The 23119-nt window shown below is 43.8% G+C and overlaps 2 protein-coding genes across 2 annotated transcripts; both read right to left on the reverse strand.

Annotated features, from left to right (window-relative positions):
* Nucleotides 1–1859: 1859 nt before the first annotated feature.
* LOC121878743 (urea transporter 1-like) lies at nt 1860–15219 on the reverse strand. The gene is made up of 9 exons (XM_042385101.1): nt 15010–15219; nt 8681–8806; nt 6932–7051; nt 6120–6274; nt 5482–5662; nt 4785–4932; nt 4131–4315; nt 2806–2943; nt 1860–2482 (listed from the first exon to the last, which is right to left on the reverse strand). Exons 1-9 carry the CDS (start codon nt 15028–15030, stop codon nt 2414–2416), a joined length of 1143 nt encoding a protein of 380 aa, XP_042241035.1. The 5' UTR covers nt 15031–15219; the 3' UTR covers nt 1860–2413.
* A 4103-nt stretch (nt 15220–19322) lies between these two features.
* Nucleotides 19323–22499, reverse strand: LOC121878769 (urea transporter 2-like). Its single transcript, XM_042385182.1, has 5 exons — nt 21775–22499; nt 20907–21087; nt 20461–20608; nt 20104–20279; nt 19323–19496 (listed from the first exon to the last, which is right to left on the reverse strand). Exons 1-5 carry the CDS (start codon nt 22497–22499, stop codon nt 19323–19325), a joined length of 1404 nt encoding a protein of 467 aa, XP_042241116.1.
* Between the last annotated feature and the right edge of the window lie 620 nt (nt 22500–23119).

Here is a 23119-nt window from a genome sequence, read left to right on the forward strand (position 1 = left end):
TACCAACCCTGGATGGACCCCAACTTTCACCTTAAATTCCTCAATACCCGCGCCATTTACTGTTAAACTGGTTCTTGGGCCCCACGACAGTGGCAACCACTGTCACCCTCACACCTTGTATTTTTTTTAGAATCTTAATGCATATCGTCTTCTATGTTCGTTTACATCCGTAGTACGTAACCTTTCTATAATAAACGAATACATTTCAATCATTCACACATCCTCACATTTAAGCCATCAGTACGCTAAACATCTACAGCCACATTCACGGCCAACCTACATGCATAAGTCATTCAAGTTAGCCCTCACATTTTCTTCGTTTTCTTTTAGTCCTCTCCACATTTTCCTAGACTTATGACTAACTAAAATAAAACCAACTTTCCATCACTGGCAATGTCTAGGTTTTCAAAAGTTCTTTATATTTGTTAACTGAACTTAAGGTTTGAGGAAATATATAACTGGTTCACTCGATCTACATCTGCTGAGGAAACTAAACCTGCCTCTTGTGCGAAATTTACTGTTTAAACCACCTATGTTCGTTCCCCCTACAGTCAGACAGTTAATTGTATTTTCAACAGTTCGGCACAACGTAAAATCCACAGAGAATACAACCCATCTCCTGTTGTGCATTCTAAGACCTTCATTGCAGTTCCTTGACCGTTTGTTATCTATTATTCGAGTACTTGGCCAATACCTGCTTAGTGTAGTTTAGCCATGCTGTGAAACGGACGCATCTGAATTAAACCAAAAAAATCTATATAATATTTAACCGATACAAAACGAAATAATTTTCTACTACACCTCTATAGAATAAATTCAACCAATAGACACCGAGCATCCTCACTCAGTTTGAAGTTCCACTGGTAGACATACTTACAATGCTGCCGAGATTATGTAACCCCTTTATTTGTTGTCATCCACACTGAGTTCCCATTCAGTGTTGTGGGAAGACATAAGAATATAACCGGTTACAGTAAAACGTAAAATAGGTTTGTTTGTAATATATCATGATACATTATTCATATTAACGATACAAATATTACTCTTTATTATTATAGTTAGGTACAGTATGTAGTATTTCTCATATACTAAATCTTTATATAGAAACTTTTGCTTTTATTAAGATCAGGTATATAACGTCTGTATTAATTAGAAACGTGTGTGTGTGTGTGTGTGTGTGTGTGTCACTCTGGATATTGGTTAATCATATGCAGACCATAAAACTTGGAGAAGAACACACACACACACACACACACACGTAAATTTAAGTTATATTAAAAACAACATACGACGTGAAGCTCAGGTCGTAGTTATCGATTGTATTTATCAATTTTACACAAAAACACGACCACAAAAAACCATCTTCAGTTAATGACAATATAATAACAACATTCGACAAATTTTTCCAGTTTCAGAAAGGAAATTTTTCAATCTCTTTACGTGGACAAAGTTGGTAGGCCAATTTTCCTGTTTCAAGAAGAGAAGGTTATCATTGTCTTTATGCCGTCTGCTGTAGCTGATGTTAATAGGGAAGACGTATGTTTAGGGTGGTGGTGGGAGGAGGGAGGGTAATTGATGGGGACGGGGGTGGTGTGGGGGGCAGGGGCGTGATGTGGACAGAAGGATTGGTGATGGGGGACGGGGTGGTTGTGGGGAAGGCTTTTGGTAGGGAGCAGGGGGTTATAGTGGGGACTGGGTGGTGATGGGTGGTTGGGTGGCTGATAGAGAGGGGGCAGGTTATTGGTGACCTTGGAAGTGAGGGAATTCACACTGACCGTTCACATCTACCCCAAAAAAAACAGATGGAATACAACGGAAGTAGAATCATTTTGGAAATTTACTTATGTCATGTTTCATTTTGGAAATTTACTTATGTCATGTTTAAACTGCACCAGAAAACATGATAGACTCTCAAGATTTTTTCAACATTGTTTAGGGTTCTTCCTCTTTAAACTCGTTTTAGAAGGTTACAAGACACCAGGCCACGAGAGACGAGACTTCATTTGGTCCAGGTCCATTGTTCTTCGTATGATCCACTTCCATAGTTCTCGGTATGGTCCACAGTTCTTGGTATGGCCCAGGTCCACAGTTCTTAGTATGGTCCAAGTCTTCAGTTCTTAGTATGTTCCACAGTTCTTAGTATGGTTAACAGTTCTTAGTATGGTTAACAGTTCTTAGTATGGTCCACAGTTCTTAGTATGGTCCAAGTCTACAGTTCTTGGTATGGTCCACAGTTCTTAGTATGGTCCACAGTTCTTAGTATGGTCCACAGTTCTTAGTATGGTCCACAGTTCTTAGTATGGTTCACAGTTTTTCGTATGGTCCACAGTTCTTCGTATGGTCCAGGTCCACAGTTCTAGTAGTAGGAACTATGGGTGAGGAAGAGTAACTGCCTACTTTCCTCAAGCGAGAGTTATACAATAGGCATTTCAGTACCCTCGTATGTATCCTTCCCCCTGGCCTCGTCGTCGATGGTGGGCCTCTGAAACGACGAAAATCTGCCATTAGTACAAGACAAAGGTGTAGTGCAGGGTAGTGGTGTGTGCGATATGGTACACCACCTATCAGCCAACAAGAATTATGTCAACAAACTCACTAGAATGTGTATGACTCAACTGGACGTGTATGACTCACCTGGACGTGTATGACTCACCTGGATGTGTATGACTCACCTGGACGTGTATGACTCACCTGGACGTGTATAACTCACCTGGACGTGTATGACTCACCTGGACGTGTATGACTCACCTGGACGTGTATGACTCACCTGGACGTGTATGACTCACCTGGACGTGTATGACTCACCTGGACGTAAAGCATGAGGTGTTGTTCAGGGAAGGAAGGGGAGGCAACACGCAGTGAGGTGGGCCCCAGTGACGTAGCCAGAGCCAGGAAGATAATGGAGGATAGAACGAACGGCATCGTGAACACTGGCAGCTGTGTCTGTGGTAGAAGAACAACTGGTGAACATTAGCAGCTGTGTCTGTGGTAAAAGAACAGCTGGTGAACATTAGCAGCTGTGTCTGTGGTAAAAGAACAGCTGGTGAACATTAGCAGCTGTGTCTGTGGTAAAAGAACAGCTGGTGAACATTAGCAGCTGTGTTTGTGGTACAAGAACAACTGGTGAACATTAGCAGCTGTGTCTGTGGTAAAAGAACAGCTGGTGAACATTAGCAGCTGTGTTTGTGGTAGAAGAACAACTGGTGAACATTAGCAGCTGTGTTTGTGGTAAAAGAACAGCTGGTGAACATTAGCAGCTGTGTCTGGTAAAAGAACAGCTGGAACATTAGAACATTAGCAGCTGTGTCTGGTAAAAGAACAGCTTGTGAACATTAGCAGCTGTGTTTGTGGTAGAAGAACAGCTTGTGAACATTAGCAGCTGTGTCTGGTAAAAGAACAACTGGTGAACATTAGCAGCTGTGTTTGTGGTAAAAGAACAGCTGGTGAACATTAGCAGCTGTGTCTGGTAAAAGAACAGCTGGTGAACATTAGCAGCTGTGTCTGTGGTAAAAGAACAACTGGTGAACATTAGCAGCTGTGTTTGTGGTAAAAGAACAGCTGGTGAACATTAGCAGCTGTGTCTGGTAAAAGAACAGCTGGTGAACATTAGCAGCTGTGTTTGTGGTAGAAGAACAGCTTGTGAACATTAGCAGCTGTGTCTGGTAAAAGAACAGCTGGTGAACATTAGCAGCTGTGTTTGTGGTAAAAGAACAGCTGGTGAACATTAGCAGCTGTGTTTGTGGTAGAAGAACAGCTTGTGAACATTAGCAGGTGATTTTGAGGTAATGATGAACAATGGCAGATGTTTCTATGGCTAAAAAACAGTTGTTGACTACAGACAGGTGGCTCTTTGGTAAGGAACTGCTGGTGAAACACTGGCACACACAGCCGAGCTCATACTCACACAGCCGAGCTCATACTCACACAGCCGAGCTCATACTCACACAGCCGAGCTCATACTCGCACAACCGAGATCATATTCACACAGCCGAGCTCATACTCACACAGCCGAGCTCATACTCACACAGCCGAGCTCATACTCGCACAGCCGAGATCATATTCACGCAAACGAGCTCATATTCCACAGCAGACGCAGCTCCGGCAGGTATAAACTCAAAAAAGTTACTCACGAGGGAGAAGACTGGGGCGAGAGTTGCCTGGAGGAAGGTGGTGAAGACGACGTTGATAAGGGCGAGGAGGAGCGTCCTGGGGGTGATCACCATGAAGAACGCGATGGAACCAGCAGACAGAAACCCGTTGTATCCCCACACGCCCGCGTACACCAACTCGTACGGCGCCGACGACACTAACAGAGCTGTTGTGGATGAGTGGTTTACTTGTGACGCTCATTATAATATTCCACAGTTGGTGTTGGGTCTCCCTACAACTATTGAATTTATCTATGGAGAAAGAAATTCCATCCAATTTTCTGAAATACGCGAGGAAAGTTTTTTGCCTCTCTTGTTATATTTTTTTTACAAATGTTTCGGCTGCGTTGACACTCGTAAGGATTTAAGATTAAAATTTTCAAGAACACTGAGGATAACTCTTGGGGCTAAGAATGTATCCTAAATAATTTCCAAAGGTTTCAAATCTGATCATATGATTTTGTTCGTGTCAAAATGACCATGAAGCAAACAAATACTCTTTCATAAATCAATTAATAAATACGAGCTGCCCCATCGCGTCCAAAACAGCTGGTGACGTCACAGCTCCACTTTAGATGGACCTAATAACATAACTGATATTTGTCACAACGTGCAGGACTCAGGTGAGACACTGACCAGTAAAGGTAGCGATGGCTCCTCCCGTGTAGGTGACGAGGGTGAGTAGAGGAGAGCAGATGAAGGAGGCCACCACCACCAGGACGGAGCAACACACGTTCTCTACAGCCCACACCTGCCCGGCTGACAGCAGTGTTCCAAGCCACACCTGTCGCCAACAAGGTCATATTTATTTTATTTGAGTAATAGTTGACTTATTAATAGCGTTTGGTCTGTAATAGGACATATGAAACAATTTATATAATATTTCAAACGCCGTCACTGGTATGGTGCAGTATGTTAGAGGGGAGTGAGTCACCAGTGTTCCTGCCATGACACTACTGTCTGGGATAACCAACACCTTCCACACACACACTGGGAGATGGAGGGGTTACAGCACTTGTCTCCTGTACTAAGGGTCGTTGGTTCGATCCTGGGGCACCCCAAGTCCACCCAGCTGTAAATTGGTGGGCAATTTTACTGTTGAGGGAAGTGGAGGCAGTCGAATGAAGTGCCTGCCACGTTGCCTCCTTGCGTGTTGAAGGCTTACTATTCAGTGTGATGTATCCACACTGCCTCTAACGGGTAGTCATGCCTACGGGAGACACTCGTTTTTCAGTGCAATATATTAAAATAGACTACGCACCTAAGACTTCAGTTGTTGAAGTTCACTCCTCCATTATAACATGAACAACAACAACTCTGGGGAGAGCCTCACCCGATTCCACTCCACGTCCGTCACTAGCTGCTGCAGGTTGTCGGTGGTGGCGGGGTTGGCACCGTAGCCCGCCGCCCTCATGCCTATGAAGATCATGGCATTGGCCACGTTGAAGGGTAGGGTGTAGGACGGGATGTTGTGAACACCCAAGATCTTCCCCAGGCCGCCCGACAAACACACGCTGCCCGCGACAAGTTGAATTAATCAGACTAAATTATTTCTTCTATTAGACTGTGTTCTCAAGATATATTTGTAATAATATAAGTAACAATCTTAACTTTTGTGTGTGTGTGTGTGTGTGTGTGTGTGTGTGTGTGTGTGTGTGTGTGCGTGCGTGCGTGCGCGTGCGTATGTGCGTTTTGTGTTAGGGAGAGAAAAAAAGTTACCCATCTCACTAATTTTGGAGATATCCTAAATTCTTCAAATAAATTCTTGCTTTAAGAAAATAGACCAACAGGAGTTATAATTAGGGAAGTTCCAATAACCAAAAAAATGATCCTAACCTCCATCATAACAAACAGACAAAGTTTATGTTGTATCAGAGTCGAGTCATTTCAGTAATGACGGTGATGACAGATTGGTGGAAAGTGAAGTGAAGAGTGAAACGTTAAGACGGTGTAGAGAATCTCAGAACTGACCTGAAGGCTGCAGCGACCACCATGTAGCCCCAGACGGGTGGTGAGAGAGGCTGGTGGAAGAAGATGGGGTAGAGGGCTGGTGTGACGGTGCCCACTAACACGGCGCTGAAGTTTGTTAATCCTGCCTCTATGTTGGGTTCCGGCATGTTCAGCAGCTGTTACAATATTAAGTACATGTAGATGAACACCTAACTTGGTGTACTCTAAGGTACCCAGCAACACCCATCTTACACCTACGTCTTTTTTTTATTGGTAAATTCAATATATTATATCACGTACCCGCAGCTGGATTTCTGTATCGCCTTTGATAAAAACTATAATTAATTTACATATCGCTTCAGCTAGAATAAAGTAGCAGAAACGTCCCCGCAATCATCCATGTAAGATGTCACTATGGCCTATCAGAACTGGCGATCATTATAATTGAAGGAGGACTTCAAACTGTCATGTCATGTCTGGTTAGGATAGGTTTGGATAGGTCAGGTCCGGTTCGGTTCTATCTGGTCTGGGATACAGTTGATTAATTAGTCACTGACACAATGACCTCGGTACTTACGGTGTACGTCCATAAGCAGGATGTTGTGAGCATGACAATTTCAGGGATGGACTGGCATTGTTGCCAATAGTTTATATAAACTGTAGAACCTCCTATCTTTCCCTAAAAAGCTTCCCTAGCGTAGTTATGGAGACGACGCCTCCTACCATGAAACCCCTTCAAGGTAAATACAAAGCTTACCCTACCCTAAATACCCTTTAAGTAGGAAACCCCTTAATCAAACTTTATATCCTACCTTCACAGATACAGTACTCACCTTGGCAACAAACACAGCGACGAGGGAGCACACGACAGCTCCCAGGCCACAACTGACGTCACTCAAGAACAGACCAATCAGGATGAGCAGTCCAGATAGTGGATTGTTTACAAACACAACCTATGAAATGACGTAAGTTTAAATAGTGTCAGCAGCAACGTGGGTAGGAATAAATTCATTTAAAAAAAATAATTTAAAAGGATAACAAAGAAATAGTGATATTAGGTTAATAATAAACAAAGTTTTATTTTGATATCCGTTAATTTTTTCTCGTTTCAATTTACGATGACTAGGATTAAAAGTAGCGGGTATATTATAATTTGTCTGCAAACAGTTATCGATGAATTGTGCCTTTTAATCGCCAGTAATACTTCCTATAAAAGCAAGACAAAAACATCAGGTCTTGGTATTGCAGGTGTCCCTCAGAATCAAGGTTACTGTTAACGTGTTTTTTTTACCTGCATGACTAAACTGTAAAACATTGTAGTCAGTGAAGGTTGGTGCATTAGCAACAGTATCGTAAGTCAAGCATTTTCTCGTAAACCATAGTGATAGTTGATTGAGATTTGTTTATTAAGAAATGTTCGTTCTAACAAACGTTCTAACATGGGAACTATGCAGAATCTGGTATTTTACCATAGAGACATTGTGGTTTAGAATTATCCAAGGAATTCATCCTTCAATTTAATGTACTCTGCTGAATCACGCTGTATAATAGACCTTGGTTGTGCCAAACTTGAGCTGATGGGAGTGGCTATTGTGAATCCAGGTAAAAAAGTCACAGGAAAAATAGTCACAGGAAAAAGTCACCTAACCTAACCCAACTTAACTTAACTTAACTTAACTTAACTTACGTGCATCAATATGTAAAAATCATGTATTGTCAGCTAATGACTGTTTTAAAATATTTTTAGTTTTATTACCTTAATTGTGCCTTTTATTCTCTGACTTTATTACCGTTCACCGCTATTATAACCTTGTTATTCACAGTTCCTCTCTTTCCGAGAAAATACATAAAGCACTCGTAATTCTTGTTGTACTATCGTGGACAAAAGTTCGCTCCCTCCAAAACTGAAGCAGTATCGACCCCAAATGAGACAAAACAGCACACCCGCACACAGTCAGGGTAAGACAGTTCGGAAACTCATTCCTGTGACTCAGTTCCACCACAGGGAGCGAACTTTTGTCCACGATAGTACTTCTGTAGAGGATGAGGAGGCAGTATTATGCTACTAACAAGCATTATACAGCAGGAGTGAGGAAGTAACCACCCTTCACCACCAGCAAACATCTAGAGTCGACATACAGATGGGTGATATACGAGTACTGTACAGTACAGTTGGCGTGAATCATTCTGACCAGACAAATCAAAGTGATTCATTCATAAACAAAATACTACCAATTATCTCGAGGAGATACAGATGTCTCCATCGGCTACAAAGTTTTTCTCTTCCTATGATGCCAACTGTACATAGTGAGGTATCCCTAACCTGACAGTTGTCTTGTCAGTGTTGATCATGGAATAAGCTTATCTTTCTAGGCTGTGTGCACTTATAACACATTCATATATTTGCACATGAATGCAAATAAATACATACGAAAGTATACACTCCTCGCTATAAAGCCACATTTACACCAACACCCACACCTGAGAATTTTCATTAGTGCTACACAAATATTTACATCCATCTCCTATATTATAGGAGACACCATGAGTGAGGTGAGGGAGATAAGGCATGACACACCCACCTGAGCGATGCCCCTCAGCACACTCTCGACGATCTTCAGCACCACCGCGGGAGACTCCCATCTAAACTTGGCCAAGGTGTCTCTGACTGCGGGGGCGTCACCCACTATCCACGCCCACACTCCAGGCTGGCGGAATATACGCCTTGTTCAGTACGTAAATTGAAGATTATGATAATAAATGAAATGTTAATTATCAGCTCCAAGACCTAGGCTATTTGCTAGGATCATCGTAGTGTGTTATAGTGCTACGAGGCTAAGTTTTAGAGCAGAGGTTGGACTAACATTTGTGGCGTGTTGACCAGGAGTGAGGTGTTGAACAAGAGAGGCTGAAGGGGTTGGGTGGGGGGGAGGGGTGGTTTCTGGACATAAGACGACGAAGTGATTGTCGTGGCGGGAGGACACTGGGTATAGCCTCGCTGTGCAGATTGATTATATTATAGACAATCGATAACTACTACTAATACTGCTGCACAAGGTGCCCTTCCCTTTTTCTTTTCTTTTTTTTTTTTTTAGAGAAAGGAAGGGTGAAAGAAGATTAGAGGTGGGGGAAGGAAGTTATAGTTCGGAAATTGAAGAAATTTAGGAGGAGGTAAGAGAGGGCGGGCTGACCGCCTAGCTATGCTAATAGTGTGTTAGGGTTGTGTCATGGGTTAGTTATTGTCTGTCGGTAGAGGCACTAGACATCAATAATAATAATAATAATAATAATAATTAACGGTTTATTGAAAGAGCTTGGCAGCCAGAAGGCTGAAAATATACAGTTACATATTTGGGGAATGGGTTTCGAATTACAAATAATATACAAGTAACATAAGTGATACAAATAAGATATATAATAACTAGATGGGGAAAAGCTCAAACTACAGTGCATTTCAACATAGTGACAGTGCAAGGAGTAGTGTTTACTGGGAATCAATACACTGGTTTATTACAAGTTATTGATAATTTTTACAATGGTTGGGACTGGGCTGTTCTTATAGCGATCAGTTCGTGCACGTATGGGCTGGATGCGGTTGTGGTGTCGAACAGCAATTCTCGGGCTAGGGATCTCAGGTGGTAGTAGGAGCCGGTGTCGAGGATGGTGTAGAAGCTTCTTACCAAATTTGCAGATGAGGTCGTGGTGATGGTCAGTGAGAGTCGAAAGGGTCAGTGTGTTGAGTGCTTCTTGATATGTGGAGTAGGAAGGGGAGAGAATAATCTTGCATGCCCTCTTTTGCAGTTTTTCTAGGTGTTTACGTTGTGTGGCATTTAGGGAGGAAGACCAGGTGGGGGAGGCATTGGTGAGCTTGGGAAGTATGAATGTTGTGTAAACACTGAGAAGCTCGGGTGCAGGAACTCCGAGGGACTTGAGTCGGCGGAGGAGGTGGAAACGGAAACTGGAGGATTTGACAACTTCACTGACGTGTGGTTTCCAATTTAGTTTGTTGTCTATGGTGACGCCGAGGAGCTTCGTGGAATCTACAACCTGGAGTGTGTTCGGACCTAGAGTAATGGAAGGAGGTGGGACAATGTCGAAGGAGAGGTTGATGTGCATAACCATGGTCTTGGTATGGTTGATGGTGACATGGTTGTTGGTGGCCCAGTTTTGGAGACTGTTCAATAAATCCTGAAGGGCGGTATAGTCGGGAGCAGAATTGTTGACGCTGATCCCAATGGTGGAGTCGTCGACATATTTCCAGCGAGCAGGGGTTTCTCTTAGGGCATCATTGATGAGCATAAGGAAGCAGAGTGGTCCCATCTTGGTGCCTTGGGGGACGCCACAGGTGAGTGACTGAAAGGTGGAGACAGCCCCTCGGAAGCGTACAGCTTGACGTCGGTCACTGAGGAAGTCTGTAAGCCATGGTATAAGACTTCTCCGAAGCCCGAGGTCAATAGCTTTGTTGATGATTATATTGTGGTCGACTAGGTCGAATGCTTTAGTGAAATCAATGAAGGCGACAGCTACAGACGTTTTTCGTTTCTCGAGATGGCGGTATATGTAATCGAGAAAGCTGACAAGACAGTGAGTGGTGGAGGAAGTTTTCATGTTGCCAAATTGCTGAGGGTTTACGACTCCTGCAATATCAGCATAAGCCCAGTCGAACACAAAACTTTCACAGATTAGGCTGGGTATTGGGGTGATTGCAATAGGTCGTAGCTGATTTAAGGATTGTGGGCTGGTTGACTTGGGCACTGGTGATACATAAGAGGTCTTCCAGTCAGCTGGGCATCTGGCTTGACTGAGAGAAGCATTGATGATGGAGCATAGGGGTTTAGCAAGCTCCGGGGAGAACTCCTTGAAGAGTTTCATTGGTAAGTCAATGGGGGTGGTAGAGCATTTTAATTTTAGTTTGTCCAGGCGTTTTGCTACTTCAAATTCTTCTACCAAGTCAGTGGGAAGGGGGGCTAGTAGGTAAGCAGGGAGAGTGGTTGTGTCAAGCCGTGGGAGCGTCTGGCATATAGTAGCGAAATGGTTATTTGTTTGCTCAGCTGCGTCAACATTAGTGAGATGGCTAAGGAAGGGGAGGGGGTGTGTCTTATTGTTTAGTCCACAGAGTTCTTTAAGCTTACCATACCATTGACTGATGTTGGTCTGCTTCAGGTGTTGTAATTTGGTTGGGTAGTGGGACTTCTTTGCAGTGCGTATTTCGCGGATGACTCGGTTGCGAAGGGACCTGTAGCGTGTGGTCATTGAGATGAAAGGCTCTGTCTCTCTGTTGCATAAGTCTTTTGATCCGAGGTGTGATCCAGGGCAAGTCAGCTGGGTGAGATCTGACGGACTTCTCGGGGAAGAAGTGGTGGTGAGCTTCCGTGGTGGTGTTGGTATAATTTATCCATTTGGTTTCCACGTCATCCACGCTAAGTACTTCAGTCCAGGGATGGTGAACTATCCACTGCCCGAAGAGGCGCACTGCAGAGTCAGTAATCGGCCTGTAGGTCTTGATGTAGGGTCTCTGTACTTGAGTGGGAGTGGCAGCTGGGGACCAGAGCACTGATAAGTGTGTGCTACACCCGATAGGAGGCATTGGTTGAGGTGGTTGGTACTGGTCCGCTAAGTCAGTTAAGATAAGGTCAAGGGTATTTTGACCGTGTGTGGGGAAGGTCACAACTTGTGATAGTGATAGCTGGTCCTGGATATCAGTGGTGTCAATTTCATTATAATCCCCACATAATACTAACTTGGCACATGGGTACCTAACTTTGAGGTGGTCTGAGGTGGTAATGAGATGATTGATAAGAATGTCTCTGGTGGGTGAGCGAGGCGGATGGTATGCCACACAGATTATGATGGAAGCAGTGTGGCGCTGGTGGCACAACACGTACTCATAATGCTTCCACATCTGCTGGGACTTGAACATCCAGGCGTGACGGGCGTAGGTCATCTTGACAGAAGAGGGCAACGCCCCCTCCGCTTCTATGTGAACGAAGGTGATGAAAGAGTTGATATCCCTCAATATGACACGTTTCAGGCACAATTTGCCAAGCCTCACATATGGCAACGACGCTCGCGGCGGCTGACCTGACTGTAGTTGCCAGCTCGTCGAACTTGTTAGCTAGGGAAGTGACGTTGGATAGCAGTAAAGACGGGAGATCATACCATATCCGTGGAACTTCAGTGTAGTGGTACGGTCTGTCAGGGGTGGGTTTCTCCGGTTTCCAAGTGGAGGTTACGGTTCTAATGGGCTTATGTGTATGACGGCCTTGTCTACGGCTACGCGCGTGGAATATGTTCAGTGACTTGAGTCGCGCGATAACACTGCCATCAGGATAACCGTTCCCACGTTTTAGATGGTACAGAGTGCGTCGGGAGTAAGTGATTGGTGGCCATCTGTTGATATCTGTTGTGGGCGGACGGAAGTGTTTGTCACTGACGGCACTTTGAGGGCCACTGACACTGGTAGACATCTGTTAATATTTGTCAGTCGTAAAGACCGTGGGTCTTTGTCCCTGGTGCTTGGGGTCGCCGACACAGTTTTCACGATATATGTAAACACCGCGGTGGTCCTTGTCACTGGCACTTTAAAGGTGACCGATAAAGTGCCCACTGTCTGACTTTTCCTTGGGGTGCACTATCGGGGCACTGTATGATAATCACTTATGGCACTGATGACTTGAATGTTTTGCTGAGAAAGTCCCGGTCAGGTTAGGTCGGGTCCAGTCACACTGCTGTGCTTTTGTGCTTTTCCTTAAGTGCACTATAGGAACACTGCTCGGTAATCAATCGTTCACTAATCACTAGAATGTTTTACTGAATAGATCCCGGTGTAGTAAGGCTGGTAGGGTGTTGGGATATAGCAGGGGGAGGGGCAGGGCCAAACAGACTCGGCCTGGCTGCTAAAACCGGGAGCGCATTCGGGGCACGTCTTGTCTCACTGACGGGTGACAAGTGTGTCAACCCATGTGTGTGGTGTTTTAAGGGCCTTATTTAATATTCCATCCATTCTCTCTATGTGTGTGAGAGGGGAGGGGACTGGCCATGATACCCGCATGGACGACAGTAGACTGCCAAATCAGCTACTGTTACTTAACGCAAAGCTGGCAGGTAACGGAAAAGAGTAGAAGGATAGTCCTTATACAAACCTGAAAAAGTGCCAAATCGACCCCCTCACCTGGGACACGAATATTCCACACCGTAACACCCGGAGGAGCACCACACAAGTCAACACTTCGAGTTAGCCCGACTGCATACCGAGGTAGACAAGCACCAGGGCCGGAAAGACGCTGCCGCCGCCCCTCCCTCACCAGATGTAGCCCTCCACACGTGCAACATCTGTGGACGACCCTGCTGATCCCGTATCGGCCTCTTTAGTCACCTCAAGGCTCACCAACCTAGGTGACATCCTTAATAACTTATATCATTGTATCATAGCTGGATGATCGTCATACTCGATTCTGAGTGACAGCAAAGTAGTAGTGTGTGTAAATAAACACCATAGTCATGTTAAAGAGTAGATGACAATCACACCATCGCATTCTCTCTCTCACAGTCACAGGAACTGTCTCATACAACCACAGGTATACCAAAGGACACTATGGGATGGTTTGCCAGAGAGAGAGAGAGAGAGAGAGAGAGAGAGAGAGAGAGAGAGAGAGAGACCCTTTCATCACGTCTTGGTAGTTAATGCCGAAAATCACACAGGAAAAAAAAAAGATAATATAAAAAAATGAGTAAAAATGAAGAAAATAACCAAAAGAAAAGAAAAGCAACTCCTATAGTGTCGAATTTAATGAAAGAAATCTACTAAGAAATACCTGAATTCTAATTATAAAGCAATGATAGAATAAACACTTTTCGGTAATGACATGTTAGGTAAATTAATAACTTTAAAAGGTATATATCCGGGTTTCATGGCTGTGATGAAGCTAATTTTAGCCTAGGCTGTATAAGGTATGTATGAAGTAAGAGTGAATTGACGTGTGGATATATTTCATAATAGAAGGAGTACTTGCTAGAATGTATGTATACCGTGTGCTCTGAACTTTCACTGCATATTGATAGAACTGTATCAAGGGTTGTGTTTTGTGTTTACCCGAGCCAATATAAGATCAGTTCAGATTTTCCTGTCTGATATCTTAAGCCTGTGGTAAAAGGGGACGACGCCGCAGTGAATCAGTAGAGCAGTGATTGCCTCAGTGAATCAGTCTAGCAGTGATCGCCTCAGTGAATCAGTCTAGCAGTGATCGCCTCAGTGAATCAGTCTAGCAGTGATTGCCTCAGTGAATCAGTCTAGCAGTGATCGCCTCAGTGAATCAGTCTAGCAGTGATATTTTTCCAGTATATTTCTGATCTTTATGTTTAGTAAAAGATATATAAGAAACCTAATGATGCAGGTAAAGGATAGTACACATTACCATATGAAGGTAATAACGTGGATAACTCCTTTATTTATTGTTATTTATATTTTGTATTATTTCCTTGAGATAAAAGTAAATTGATGTTTTTTTTATATGTTTTATATATACGTAATGTAATTTATTCTATATTACGATATGGATTAATGATTTTGTTATTGTTTTTGTACTAAGTAGAATGTTGCTTTCCATAACAGTGTATTGAGGTTATGATAAATAAAAGGTTACAGAATAGTTTTAATACTTGCAGGAGACTTATTCCCGGCCGTCCTAACCTTTCTCCTCTGACTGCCAGTGTCCACGACAACTTGTACTAATTTCCATGACCGAAATTACCCTGGCAGGCCTTGGGAGTGGCAACAACATCCAACCAAGGTAATCTAATCATACTATAGTAGTTTTAACGTAATACTACCATAATCCCATACTGAAATTTCAGTTCCTAGAGTTATAAATAATTAGCAAGGCGTGTGTGTGTCAATCTCCGATCAACTTACCGGATTCTGGACAAAGTTCATCACAATGGTAGTCAGGGCGGGTTATGTCCTAAACAGTCCTTCGGTATGGGTGAGCCACGGTCACTGGCTGAACACTGGACCACCCACTTCACTGTTGTCTCCACTTAATGAGTCGCAAGTTAGTTGCTTTTGCCAGGAGTGTTCACGAGGCGAGGCACCAGTGTCTATGGCAGAGCCCTCCGTGTTGGGTGGACTAGCAGGGAAGTGGTGGAGTGGCTCACACCCCTCCTTCTCATTGCGCATGCGCATGTTCCCCTCCACATTATAGGCTTCATTATGATGCTGCTCTATAAGAATTTCAATTCAGTGGAGGAACGTGATGAATAGAAAAAGATTTACGTAAGTGACCCCTTACGTGTTGTTTGTGTTACACACTCGCTGTCTAGAATTATATAGTTTAAAGGTATGTCCTGCACTTAAGGTAACTGTGTAAATAACACCAAAGTCATAAAAACTTGTGACGCAACATAAAAGAGGAGAGTCACGAGCAGGTGATCCATCTCGAACAATGAAAATGTTGTGGGCACCTCAGAGGACAGTAATACAAATGTTCGGTAATTAGAAGGAATTATGATATAAAGAGTTCTAGTATTGGGAATATGTTACTTTAGTTCCAGAGGAGGTTGCTGAGATTAATACCTAAGCTCTTGTGATACTGACGGAGCGTGGGGGTTGAATATGATTGTGTTTGTGCTGTAGACTCAGATCAGATTGTCACGTGCCAGGTGTGTTGTAGAGTGTGCATTTGGAATTTGTACAAGTAAATGGAGAATTTTAAATAAAGCACTTGAAACAAAGGTCGATACTGCTGTTGATATTGTAAAGTGTGCTACAATTTTCCATTTCATCATCATTGAAACAGAGCGTCTGGAGGCAGTCATGTGCAATTCATGAATGTACAGTTGCAAATAACACAGCGCCCTCTACAATAAGCAATGCTTCACATTCTTCTGCAAAGAATAAGAGACATTTTTCAGCTACTTTAATAGTCCACAAGACTTATATATTGGCAAGATCAAGCTGTAAATAGTGTAAAATAAATGCATAACCTTTTTTAGTTTTGGTGTAGAATGCGCGGACTCGCGTGACTGATGAAGCGGCGATCAAAACATTTGATTGCTGCTTCCAGGTCGCCCGTCTAGTTCCCTCTTCCTGGTCGCTCGCGAACTCTTCGCGGTCGCTCGATGCCGCAGGACGCTCGCACATGGGACGTAGCCTAAGGGCCGCTCGTACAACGCACGTAGACCCACTGTTGGTGTGTTAGTTGGGTCACATTTCTTCCTCCAAACTGTGCACCACTCCCACATCTAATACTCTTCAACATTGTCCCACTGTCAGGGACCTGCCTTAGGGAGAGTCACTGATCACATTGTCACCATTTACTTGTACCTCATAACCTAGATGTACAGTACAGTACATTAGGTAACTGCCTACACTTTGGTGGTGCTGGTGAGGTACTCTTATCCCTTAAATTGTACCTCCAGTTTACCTCCATTTTGGAATTTTTTTGCTAACTGAATGATAATAATTACAGTGTAATCGCTCATAGGAGCGATTTTGGCTTGTGCAGGACAATAAGACCCTTGTCGTTGGCGCGTTGAGTATAATTCGGTCAAAACCTGTTGAATGCATTTCACATATAACAACTGCTGATACATCAGGACACACAGTTTGAATAATGTGATCAATATACAGTACATAAATACACTTATTGAAGTTATTTAGAGTTCTCAGAGGATTCAACAGTTCACAATCACACTCACGTTTACGAGTCTAACGTGAGACCAACGAGAACAAATATAATGTCCTGCAGGAAGATGTTGGCTGACGAGAATCAAGATGTTGCCTCTACAGTAGAAGGCGATAGTCTGCCCTCAGGCTCTCACACAGCTGCTACCAGCTCCATCTCGCTTCGTAAACTATTCTCCTCGCTTAAAGTGTGGCCGGCGCTTATAATTGTGCGTGGCGATAACATACAGTGTGGTCTTCTTACATTGTGATAGATCTCATGTTTTCTGGGGAGTCTGCCGCCCTACTAAGAATCAGAGTTACCCGTATAGCCCAAATTTTAACTTCGTTTTCTGTAAAGTTAAAGGAAGAAAATGAACTACATTATCCATTTAAGACTTAACTATTGTATGTCAACTGTCAAATAAGTGTACTAGGCAAGTGTAATACTGTACTTGGTGGACGACGGTCTATTGCCTGTATAAACACAAACACTTGTAGATTGAAAACAGGGTCGTCCGTCGTACTCTTCCCAACTCTACTGAAAGAGCAATAGTTTTAGTATCTTATAAATTCCATTTTCAAGAAATATTTTATATCCAGTATACTGTAAACCCTTTCCGAAGGACCCCTAGTATTTGGCTGGATAAGTGTCTCCACCTTAGTCAGGAGGCAATGCGAGTCACGTGATAATAAGTTGGTCAGCCGCAACACCAGTGACACCGTGCTATGAGAAAGCCGTGACTGATAGGTAGACTGGCTGATATATTCCGTAAAATGTTCAAACAAGTTTTCATCGACTCAGCAGAAGCATTGGCGGTTTAGGCATAACAAACAATGATTTATGTTGTGAATGGAGCTTCCTATACCCAATGAGCCCCACACAGTCACCCTTGTCGCCTTATTCAACGTTCAATTGTACCTCAATCATTCAGGATAAGGATAAACTATAAGATTTACTGTAAAGTGAAGTATCTCTCTTCTTATAATATTCACAGGTACAAGGATACATGAGACTAGTGGTTCCTTAAACATGATCTACAGTACACAAGACAAACCCTACTTGATCAACATATACTTGGCCTTGATGTGGCTATGTAACTAAATACCTTAACACGAACATTACCTGATGGAGGGATTAGGTTAGGCTTAGGTTAGCTTAGCTTAGGTTAGGTTAAGTTAGGGTGGTTCATCCTAAGGTAAAATAATCTGGGGGGGACCAATCTTCAGGTGATCCATGATATATTTTAACTGGCCAAGCGTTACAACCGGAGCCCTACAATATTTCCGGGTAAAACACAATTAAAAAAAAAATTAAAATTACATAATTCATAGCCTACTCGAATACACAAATACATACATTATAATACATACAATATATACATATAATATTATACATATGTAAGTACATATAACGATTATTAATAACAAAACAAATGGGAATGAATGATAGTGAATAATAATCACCAAAGGAAATGAACCCTGAAACTCCTGTTGTATTTATACATTAATGTGTGTGTTGTGTGTGTGTAATAATAATAATAATAATAATAATAATAATAATAATAATAAACGGTCTATTGAAAAAGTTTGCAGCCCGAAGGCTGAAAATATACATTGGACATAAACGACTTATTACATACATTGGTGGTTTAACAAAAGCCTTCATTAGAGAAAGGTGAAGGAACATACAGTGAACATACAGATTAATGTTTACACACGTAGATCATGTGAGCTGAGGTGTTGAACAGCAGACACGTAGTGTGGTAACTCCCTCACAGATGGTGTTATGAGGGGCATCACGTGGAGTACTAGTTCCCTCACAAGTGGTGTTGTGAGGGGCTTGACGTGGTGTAGTAATTCCCTCACAGATGGTGTATGAGGGGCCTGATGTGGTGTAGTAATTCCCTCACAGATGGTGTATGAGGGGCCTGATGTGGTGTAGTAATTCCCTCACAGATGGTGTTATGAGGGGCATCACATGATGCTGTAGCAACTCATTCACTACGTGTTGTCGTAGCATCATGGGGACACCACGAGGTCTGTGTGTGTGTGCACGCGCGTGTGTGTATGCGTGTGTGTGTGCGTGTGTGTGTGTGTGTGTGTGTGTGTGTGTGTGTGTGTGTGTGTGTGTGTGTGTGTGTGTGTGTGTGTGTGTGTGTGTGTGTGTGTGTGTGTGTGTGTGTGTGTGTGTGTGTGTGTGTGTGTGTGTGTGTGTGTGTGTGTGTGTGTGTGTGTGTGTGTGTGTGTGTGTGTGTGTGTGTGTGTGTGTGTGTGTGGGTGCGTGTGTGTGTGTGTGGGGTTAAGATATAAAACACACAAGTGATCAGCTCCTCCTCTATGTTAACTTCTATTTTCCTTCAATAACTGAGGTGTTATTCCGTCACAAATAATGAAGATAAAACTACTCGCTTCATCTAACCTAAGCCTAACCTAACCTAGCCTAACCTAACTTAAGCTTGTATGGTTAAGAGTAGGTTGAGGTTAAAGTTGAGGGTAGATTAAGATGAGGTTAAGGGTTGGGTTGGGTGTCAATAGTGCCATAACAGAGTGCCGGAGAGGGTTCAGGCGATGGCACAGTCCTCGATAGCGTTGCCAGGGCGGAAGAGTCTGCGGTGCATCTCGGGAAAGGTCAGGTAGATAAGGTCGACTCGCTTGAGCTGACCTCCGCGGATTCTGGCGTGAAGCAATATTAATGTGGCGACCACGTGTGGCGTTGTCAACACTGGCATTGAACTCTGAGGGAAACAAAGAGCGAGAGAGTGTGTGAGTGAGAGTGTTAAAGAGAGAGAGCGAGAGAGTGTGTGAGTGAGAGTGTTAAAGAGAGAGAGCGAGAGAGTGTGTGGGTGAGAGTGTTAAAGAGAGAGAGCGAGAGAGTGTGTGGGTGAGAGTGTTAAAGAGAGAGAGCGAGAGAGTGTGTGAGAGAGAGCGTTAAAGAGAGAGAGAGCGAGAGAGTGTGTGAGTGAGTGTTAAAGAGAGAGAAATAGAAAGAGGTTATTATTACTACTATTATTATTACTATTACGACGACTATCATCATTAATATAAACGTTATTATTATTATTATCAATATTATTTAAGCGCTTCTCACCTCATCCAAAAACTCACATACAAACGAACGAATCTTAAGAGAGAACCGAGATATTTTACCGCAAATTTTCAACAAGTATATATATTTGATAAAGGCTTGAGGGGTTGAATACCACAGTTAACATAAAGGCAAGTACCTAACCTAACCTAACCTAACGTAAAGGCAAATAAGCCAACCTAAACTAACCTAACTTAACCTAACTTATCTAACTTAACCTAACTTACCTAAGCTAGACTAGACTGACCTAACCTAACCTTGTGGAGGGTATGGAAGAGGAGGGCGGAGAAGACAGCGCCGCAAGCTGCCGTCAGACTAGAGTAGAAGTTAAGCACGAAGAAGAAACCTCCCAGAGAGAGACCCGTCAGGAGGCTGTGGCAGCCGTACACCCCAGAGTAGACCTCGGAGTACGGCGGCTGTGACACGAACACACCTGTAGGGGCGGATGGGGAGATAACACACCTGTAGGGCAGATGGGGAGGTAAAACACCTGAGGGGCATATGAGTCGCCAATACACCTGTACAACTTAGTGTAGGTGAACACACAACATACTGTAGGTGAACACACAACATACTGTAGGTGAGCACACAACATACTGTAGGTGAACACTGACCACACAGGGCCCCCAGCAGGGTGCCCAGGACGGCTTGGAGGAAGACCACAGGAGAGAAAACCATCATGGCCGCCAGCACCAAGCAGGAGGGAGCCAGGCCACCACACCCGTACACCTGACCAGCTCCCCGCGCCACACCCTGCAGCACCTGTAGCACACATGATACAACACCTGGAACATATACCATTCCCAAGCCTTTTATACGTTACAAATGTGTCATATATTCCCAGTGTTTCACTTGAGGATATAGGAAAATCATGTACAGTATATCATAGGGAAACGTTGGTCATGAATCATGATCATAAACCCTACGTCATCAAGACCAACATGACACTGAGAGAAGAGGTGATATGACACTGAAAAAGACCACCTGACATGACACAGTACATGACACGACATGACACGACACATAGAGAACACATTATACGACACAGTACATGACTGACCATGGACCACTGTATACTCGGGGTGATGGTGGTGTTAGGGAAGGCGACAGTGACTGCTGTAGAGAAGTCATGGTAGCCGAGGCCCTGACACAAGGCAGCCCCCAGCAGGATATAGGACACAGTCAGTCCAGGTAAATTAGTCTGAGACAACCAGGTGGATACAGCGATGCCCAGAATCACGCTGGTGGGGACAGACAGGACACGTTAGGATGACCAGTTATTGTGCATCACTGAATATGTGTGTGGGACAATATTAATCCCTCTCATGTATCATGTTAACCTACCAACAGCCATGTTTAAAGGAGTGTGATATATTGTATTGTATATAATAACGGCAACTTTTTTACAACCATAATAAAGGAGTTTAGAGACAATAAGTTGGTTGAGAGTTAGGGGGATATAATGAGAGAGAGAGAGAGAGAGAGAGAGAGAGACCATTTTTACTTGTAATTGGGAAACAATTCTTCTGACTGGTTCACTAAGATCCTTATGACACTGAACGGACACAGCCGGTACCCTCACCCTACTCATTTGTAAACTACGGCTGATTATACTGCTTCAACTTCAATCTTGATTCAATTACCCCACACACTAACGCAATGTGTAGTGGATGAAGCGTACAGTAGATTAGTAGATATAGTGTAGAGTAGGAGATGTACCGGAGATGGCACTGTAGCGTGGATGATAGTGTAGTCAAGTACATAGGCTATGAAGCCCCTCATGAACAGTGTTACCTAGGATGATGAACGTTACTTTAGATGAGGAGCGTTACTTATGATGGCGAGTGTTACCTATGATGAGTGTTACCAATGGCTACGACTGCTAATCACAGTAGTGAATGACGTGTGCCTGGTGCTGTAAGACTAACCTGATGGCCGCGGTGAGGGTGAGGGCGAGAGCTGCAGCAAACAGTGGGTGTTCAGGGTGGTGGGTCATGGAGTGACCTACCAGGAGACCTAGCAGGAGCCCGTGTTGGGTCACTTGGCCGCTGGAGATAATGTGCTGCGGCTGCCTTAGTACGAGTGCCATCAAGAGGGCCACTAGAATTGCCCCAAGGCTCCAGACAGCCACCAGGGGGGCCTCCAGCAACAGTGCCAAGAGTATGAGAGCGCCACTGAACGGGTTGTTAGCCAACATGGGCGCTCCCAGTGTCCGCAGTAAGGCGTTCACTAGTTTAAGAGGGAGGATGAAGGAGAAAAATGGCCAGCGGTCCAAGAAGTCTGTTATGTACTGAACGTCGCCGACGACCCACTGAGTGATGTAACTGAGGCAGGGAGGAGGTTCATTGTCCACCAAGTCTTCATGAGCCCCTCCGTTAATGTAGGACTCTAAGGAGTCGGTGAACATAGTGTCGTTAATGCTAAGGTCGTAAGTGGACATCTTGCGCACTTTTGGGCGGATATTCATCTCTGTATCGTTGGGAAGGAAGGAGGGTCTACGTGCTGTTTCCCAGGTGGGGACGCTGAGGTGACCCAGCCTCCCGGAGTGGCCGTTGGTACCTTGGCTGGAGTAGGATGCGTTCGTACCACTGCTGATGGTGCTGTCCTCGGGAGCGTCCTCGGGGGCGCTCGTCACGAATATGTGAGGCTGCATCGTTCACCTCGGTGGGCGTCGTAACCAACACACGCCACACCGAATGGGTCAAGATGACTCGTTGTGGAAATTACGGAATCAGTCGTCTAATGTAACATAAGTAAAGAGCTTGGACGAGGAGCTTCTAACGTGAACTATATTGTCAGTAGTTTTCTGATTTACACATAAAGAACACCTTGTGGTCTCATAAGTCATACGCGGCTTTACACAAAACACTTTGGTTTATGTCCTATACTAAAAGATAAATTATTGGAAGGTCTTTTAAAGCAGAGAGTGTTACTTCATATCAACTTGACGAGCAACACGAGACCTTGGTCGTCTACGTAACAGAAGGCATAGATGTTACTCAAGTTCATTTAACGTGTGCTTAAGTTCACTGAAATCTGGTGTAAGAGTAAGATCCTGAGTGAATGACGGAGGACTTAAGCTTGGTATGGTCACTGTGGGCTATGGGGGCTATGCTGGCTGAAGTAACGTTGAGTCGAACCTCTTATATTTCTAAACGTTTTCACTCACAATGAACTGATGCTTTATTGGTATCACTAGTCACGCTTATCGCAGCATAAGGAACTCTTTTTTTTTTTGGTGAAAGTTTGTCTTGGTGATTTGTGGAAGCTCAA

Source organism: Homarus americanus, unplaced genomic scaffold (genome assembly GCF_018991925.1).
Source record: "Homarus americanus isolate GMGI-L3 unplaced genomic scaffold, GMGI_Hamer_2.0 scaffold2558, whole genome shotgun sequence".
NCBI classification, from domain to species: domain Eukaryota; kingdom Metazoa; phylum Arthropoda; class Malacostraca; order Decapoda; family Nephropidae; genus Homarus; species Homarus americanus.

Bases quoted from the DNA above. Each gene is read 5' to 3' on its own strand.
- LOC121878743 (XM_042385101.1), bottom strand. From the start codon at position 15,030: ATGAACTTTGTCCAGAATCCG. The intron at 7,052-8,680 runs GTGGGTGTGTCA...GTCATTTCATAG, and splicing joins TGCTGAGGGGCATCGCTCAG to GTTGTGTTTGTAAACAATCC. The intron at 4,933-5,481 runs GTGAGGCTCTCC...TGTTGGCGACAG, and splicing joins CGGACGTGGAGTGGAATCGG to GTGTGGCTTGGAACACTGCT.
- LOC121878769 (XM_042385182.1), bottom strand. From the start codon at position 22,499: ATGCAGCCTCACATATTCGTGACGAGCGCCCCCGAGGACGCTCCCGAG. The intron at 21,088-21,774 runs GTTAGTCTTACA...TGTCCCCACCAG, and splicing joins ACCCTCACCGCGGCCATCAG to CGTGATTCTGGGCATCGCTG. The intron at 20,609-20,906 runs GTCAGTCATGTA...TGTGTGCTACAG, and splicing joins CGAGTATACAGTGGTCCATG to GTGCTGCAGGGTGTGGCGCG.